This window comes from Jaculus jaculus, chromosome 2 (genome assembly GCF_020740685.1).
Source record: "Jaculus jaculus isolate mJacJac1 chromosome 2, mJacJac1.mat.Y.cur, whole genome shotgun sequence".
Classification (NCBI taxonomy): domain Eukaryota; kingdom Metazoa; phylum Chordata; class Mammalia; order Rodentia; family Dipodidae; genus Jaculus; species Jaculus jaculus.
Window position 1 is genome coordinate 133,491,763 of NC_059103.1, and position 6,768 is coordinate 133,498,530.

Consider the following 6,768-nt stretch of genomic DNA (forward strand, 5'->3'; position numbering starts at 1 on the left):
GAACAATCAAGCTAGAACTGAGCTGGAAGATTCCTCCCTCTTGGCTAGCTAGAATAGTGCTAGAAAGTGCTATGCAGGCAGATAGTTAAGAAAACATATCAGTAGAGTTGCCCAACTGCTTAATAAGCTTGCATTTCACGCAACTGGCTTATTAGCCAAGAGGTGCCCACCAATTCAACAGTGGCATAACTGGTACAGAGGTAACTAACTGTTCTTTGCTTAGATCTGAGATATGCTCCATGGGAGAAAATACATGTCTGGTATTGAAGACCTTTGGTTGTGAATGTCACTAGCCCTGAATGGGTTATTAGAGCAAAACTGTTGACTGACTAAATGAATATACTGTTCCCATTAAATTTTTGTACCCACTAAATATTTATATTAGGTTTTAGAGGAGCTTCCTTTTTGCAGACTGTGATGACTACTAAGGAGATTCAAAACTGGAAAGTAAGAATAAGTGGCTGTTGAGTGCTCAGTGCTAAATGAAATATCTCTGTCATTCTCAACAAGGCTCAGGGAACATTGTGGAAGAGAGGGCAGAAGAAATGTAAGAGCCAGAGGATAATGAAGAGTGGTTTTGGACATTATCTTCTGGCCACAAAGTGATGTTTATGTTATAACCTCATAGCAGCTGTCAATACTCTGCAAGGTCAACACCACAAAATTGAGCTCATCAAAATTATGATTTGGATGATGGAGAACTGTGGAAAAATGTCATCACAATAGAATCAGGTCTAGTTGAAAAGAATATGGAGTTCAGTAAAGGAGAATGGGAGATGGGGGAAAAGAATATGTTGGGAGAGGATTATGGTTAAATTATATTATCATCTTGTATGATAATTGTTAATAAAACCATTAAAAAGACAACTCAATAATATAGTCATCAATAAACTAGTTCAATCAGAAGAGAATTCTTGGTCTTAAAGACAGGGTTAAGGACTGAAAACATGTAGATAGTAATAAAAAAGGAAAAAAGAAACTGAACAGAATATTTAAGACCTTTGGGGCATAATTAAAGGACCAAACATATGTTTGGTATAAGGAAAGTTCATGAGGAATAGACTGAAGATATGGAAAGGTACACCTTGGGAAATATGTGTACATTAAACACAGAAGGTGTGTGGTCACTCTCTGGCTGTGAATTTGACAGGATTTAGAATCACTGTGGAAATAAATCTCTGAAAATGTCTGTAAGGGTTTCTAGGTTAGGGTCAGTAAGATAAGAGTACCCACTGGAACTGTAGATTGCACCATTCTATGGCTAGAGTCTCATACTCAAAACAAGAGAGAAACAACTTGGGTAGTGACATTTATCACTCTGCTTCCTTACTTTGGACTGCATGTGACCAGGTGCCTCAAGCTACTGCTACCATGCCTTCCTTGTCCAGATGTGGTGTAACAAACTATAAGCTGACATAAACTTTAACTTGGGTCTTTATGCCTGTAAGGCAAGAACCTTGCTAACTGAGCCATCTCTCTAGCACTTTTTATATTTCATGCATTTTATGTTGAGATTTGTGCATCTGATGAGATGATGAATTCTTCCACCTTTATGTGGAAACTTTTTCGGGAACTGTAGTCTCTTGATAATGTGTTCTAGGATCATAGATTGTTGTGAAATGTCCAGTTTTATTTCATGTAGTTTCCTTGTTATGTGGTAAGGATTAGTGAATTTTGACAGAGTGCATCCTGTGTTACAATCTGATAATCCTACATCCTCTGCAGGTCTCACAAAAGTAGGGTATTTCTATTTGATCAGGCTAATATGTTGTAGATACAGAATATATGGAATATAACTTCTGTTCAGAGTTGGTTGAAGTAGCTTTGCTTCCCTGATTACCTGGGCAAAGTAGCACAGCAACAAAATTCCATTGACTGGAATTTACTCCAGACAGAGCATCTCCACCTGGAGCTGAAGTCTGGCTGGCCCTGAGCTTTGCCCTGCAGCTGGATCTCAGGTATGCCCATGCATGTGATGCTGAGAACTCTACTGAGAGTGGAGAGCAGTTCCCTCATCTTCCTTCGGCCAAAATTATGCTTGTGAGACTTAGTTCCTGCACATAATTATGTGCTCATGTGAAGCCTTCCACCATTTTTTAACTGGTCATACAAGCCCAAGGATCACATTTCATGTGACACATATTTGTGAGAGCCTGCTTCACAGTTCTACTGGGACAATGTGGTAATGCTTGCAAGTTCTATCAAAAAGGAAAATGTAGAAATTATGTTTCCTAAAGCAGCAAGCCTGGCCATGGCCACCTCAAAATGGCATTCTATTCTATCCCTATGTTTTATGGTGTGAAATGAAGGACAATCCTCCAGCATAAAATTGCTACACAACTCCCAGGTCAGGTCCATTTTAGGCTCTCTTTCACATCTACCTCTTTGTCAATTTTTTCTTACTAAAACTGTAAACTGATTCTATAGTTAATATCACTTTTGTGTATGGCTGTTGCAATATTTGCTCGCTTAGCTTACTGATCAGTTTATAGCTGGACAGAGGTTCTCTTAACTGGATCCAGTGCATCATATCTTCTAGTCTTTGCTAAAGGGTCATGTTTGTGTATGTATGTGTGTGCTATTATAAATATTCAGGCAGTAGATAACTTACATTTCATCTTTCACCATCACTTTTTTTTTTTTTACACATAGACTTTACCTACAGGTGATGGCTTAGGACCTACTCATATCTTTCACTGGTTTAAATACAGCCATGGGTATGTGCCAAGCACTACACATTCTTGGGATTTTATAGATATGCTGTAATAGACAGGAGTTTATCAAACTCTCTTATGAAGATCTCATTTCTAAGAGTTTCCTTTTAACCTTCTGGTTACCCTATGTTTTCTTTCTAGTGTTATTTGTCATCTAAAGAGTCATAGTATTTAATAAACTTTGGCTGGATCTGGCGAGAAGGTTTATAGAAATCAGCTCAAATAAAGATGGCTTTGTGAATTAGATCTTCCAGGAAAACATCAGAGTTTCAAATAAAAATGTTCTGCATGGGATTCTGGTCTGGTTCCCATTTCCAGATATGGGTTCCTTCCCACTGACTGGATCTCTAAGCCAATCAGAAAGCCATTGGATACCCACCAAGGATATGTGTCACCATTGCACTAGCACGTACATCTTGTCTAGATCCTTCTGAGTAACTTAAACCCCTGTTGCTCACACCATTGTTGGCAACTTTCCACCAGTAGCTCATGTAGTGCTTTCTAGCACTATATGGGGAAAGTGTCTGGGACTGGCTCTCTTCCAGATTCCAGCCAAGTTTCTCTGTGTTCTGTGTTGGCAACATATTGTGTCTTCTGCAATAGGGTCTTACCTTTTATCCCAGGTGGGTAATCATGTGCTTTGACAGAAGTCTGTCTTGTTTGGGGGACCTCGTAGGTCTATCAATAACTCAATGTGGGTAGCACCAATTTCTGGTAATGGGAGTTACAGGTCAGAACCAAAAAAAATAATAATAATGAGGTTAGGCTATGAATTATGAATATGACAATGCAGTTTTTCCAATTATTTTATTTAAGAGAGAGAGGCAGATAGAAAGAATGGGCACACCAGGGCCTCCAAACACTGCAAATAAACTCCAGACACAAGCACCCCCTTGTGCATCTGGCTTATGTGGATACTGGTGAATTGAACTCAGGTCCTTAGGCTTCACAGGGAAGTGCCTTGGGCACTAAGCTCCCTCTCCAGCCCCAACATTGAAGTTTTGATGGAGACTGCATTGAATCTATAGATTGCTATAAGTAAGATAGCCATTTTTGCAACATTAGTTATTCCAATCTGTGAGCATTAAAGGTTTTTCTATAATCCAGTATTTTTCTGTTTCTAACTTGAGGGTTTAACGATTTTCATTACAGAGGTTGTGGTGTTCGAAATGTAATGTTCCCCCATGTTAGTAGGTACTGGTTTTGGAGGTATGAAAAATGCAAGATAAAGGGTCATGGAGTGTTTCACCATGGTTCCAGAGCACTGAGAAGCATGCTCATAACCCTTACAAGGAGGTCTTGTGAGGCTAATCTGTGAAACTGTGAAGGTGAATCCTAAATCACAATGGAGAAACCAGGATGGTGTAGATGCCCAGACCATGGGATATCTGCCAAGAAAAGCTATGAGTACTAGGTGGATCCAGCCCGTGAGTGAGGCTCCACTCAGGGCAGCTGAAGCTAAGCCTTTGGAGCCCAGCAGATTTCACCACATATCACTGATACCAGTTCTGGAGCTATAGGATTGGATGATTGCCCTGCTTGGTTTTGGTCTTGCTTTGATCCAATATTTCCTTAATATGTCCCATTCCCCAGTTTTGGAATGAGATTTTTTTTTCTTTGCATTTGTAGAAATAGAGTTTATTACAGTGTATACTAAAAACAACAACAACAAAAAACCCTGAGAAACTGGCAAAGAGGATATGAGACCTTGATTTGAGCAGGGTTTAAAAATCAAGAGTGGAAGCCTGGCATGGTGGCACACACCTTTAATCCCAGCACTCAGGAGGCAGGGGTAGGAGGATCGCTGTGACTTCAAGGCCACCCTGAAACAACATCTAGAACACTATACCTAGAATCTCTCCACCCCTCCCCCCCAAAAAAAAATCAGGATGGAAAACTGGTCTAAAGATTTGAAAATCATTGAAATAATTATGATACCATTTACACAGTGATAAAATACAAGCTATACATGCATCTGGAGTTTATTTGCAGGGGCTGGAAGCCCTGGCATGCTCATTCTCTGTCTCTTTCTCTCACTCTCCAATAAATAAAGAACACCAGTTTAAAAAAAAAAAAAAAAGCAGTTGTTTGTCTACAAAGCCAAAGAAAGGATCCTGGTTCTACTCTCCAGGACCCACGTAAACCTTATGCACAAGGGGGCGCATACATATAGAGTTCATTTGCAGTGGCTGGAGGCCCTGGTGCGCCCATTCTCTCCTTCTCTTTCTTTAGAAATAGTTAAAGCAGGAGGCCACTGTGATCTTAGAATATCAAGACAAATGCTGCCATTACTGTTAATATTTGGATGATAAATTCTTGTTGTAAATGCAACCTTAGGTGGTTTGAAGGGGTAGTCTGTAGGAAAATGAATTGTCAAAAAGAATACACCGCCTTGATATGGACTGTCATTAGGTCCCATCATTGTGGCTTGCCAATGAAACACATCATCCCCAACTGGCCCTGCAGAACATTGTGCTGGAGGGTCACGGGCCAAATCACTAAGTTCCTTATTAATCCGTTTCAGTGCCATAGTCTGTGCTTCTCGCCTGGGTCCTCACTGTCTGACGCATGCTCAAAGGTCCAGCCAAAACTCTTGATTATCCAGGCGACGATGAAGGACTGTCTTTTCGTCTCACAATGGCTCTGCCAGACACAGGCACCGTATCCGCCGTTTGCTTCCCACGTCTGCGCCTGAGTGGCGCCGCGTTCCCCCGGCCCCCGCCCCCTTCTTATCGGAGCAACACCGTCTAAAACCTGGAATGGAATTTTTTTTTTCTGTGCCGTTATATGCTAGAAGTATGTAAATTGTGTATTGATTCTATAGACCTTACTGATAAGATATTGCCTTTAGAATAAAATGACATTGTGGACTTTTGTGTAGTGGTGGGACTGTTAAAGCATTTGAGGACTTTGAATATTGGGGTAAGAACATGAGATTCCCATGGTGCCCAGGGTGTTAGAGATACCAGACTATGGGACATCAACCAAGAACACCTGTGCACTCAGGGTGGCATGTGGTGGTCTGAATGTTTTGTAGCTACCTTCTTGTTACTGGGACAAACACTCAGCTGGAGGGAACTTATGGAGAGAAGTGTTTATTTTCCAAGGGGAAGCTTCATCAGAATAGGGAAGGCATCGGGCAGCAGGACATCGTATTTCACATCATCTGAGTGGAAGTAGTTCAAATATTGGGCTTGGATCAGAACTAAAAACTTCAAGGTCCTCACCCAGTAATACAGCTCTTCTAGCACGTCTCCACCTCCCAAATTTTCTACCAGCTAAGGGACTAGCATATGGCTTAATCACAAAAACCTGAGACTATGGAAGACATGTCATTTAAATCACCACACTCTGACCCTGACCCCTATATTCTCATGGCCATCTTATGATGCACAATGAATTCAGTCAAATTTTAAAAGTCTCCATATTTTTCAACTAGTTCCAACACTGTTCACAAATCTAAAATCCTAAATGTCATCTGAGATTCAAGATGGTGTTGTAACTGTGAGCTTGTAGAACCAAACACAAATCAAATATTTCCAACACATAATCAGCTTTCCTTGGAGGCCCTCTCATAGTCCTGACATCTCCAAATTCCTGGGGTTGCCACAGTTCATCCTCAAGTCTCTGTGCCATGGACCCTTATGACCTGTATTCAGGGACTAGGATCCTGATTCACATTGCCTTACGGCCATATTTTACAAAAATGTTGTAAATCCAAAAATCTTCTTTCTGCATTTGCCATGCTTCTAAAGCCAAAACCTGGTGGGCTACCAAATTTGTTAATCAAGGTAGATATAAAGACAACTTATTAATTTGTGCCTGTCTTTCTTTGTAAAGTGTGGACAATGATTTATTGATCTTGTTTATCTTTTTTTAAATATTTTTTGTTCATTTTTATTTATTTATTTGAGAGTGACAGAGAGAGAGAGGGAGAGAGACAGAGAGAGAAAGGGCGCGTCAGGGCTTCCAGCCACTGCAAACGAACTCCAGACGCATGCGCCCCCTTGTGCATCTGGCTAACATGGGTCCTGGGGAATCGAGCCTCAAACCG

General features: G+C 40.7%; 1 protein-coding gene across 1 annotated transcript; it reads right to left on the bottom strand.

The window, feature by feature from the left end:
- Positions 1-3,834: 3,834 nt before the first annotated feature.
- On the bottom strand, positions 3,835-5,244 carry LOC123458696 (ubiquitin-conjugating enzyme E2 D3-like). Its single transcript, XM_045143543.1, has 2 exons — positions 5,007-5,244; positions 3,835-4,049 (listed from the first exon to the last, which is right to left on the bottom strand). The coding sequence occupies exons 1-2, from the start codon at positions 5,242-5,244 to the stop codon at positions 3,835-3,837; spliced, it is 453 nt and encodes a 150-aa protein (XP_044999478.1).
- Positions 5,245-6,768: the final 1,524 nt, after the last annotated feature.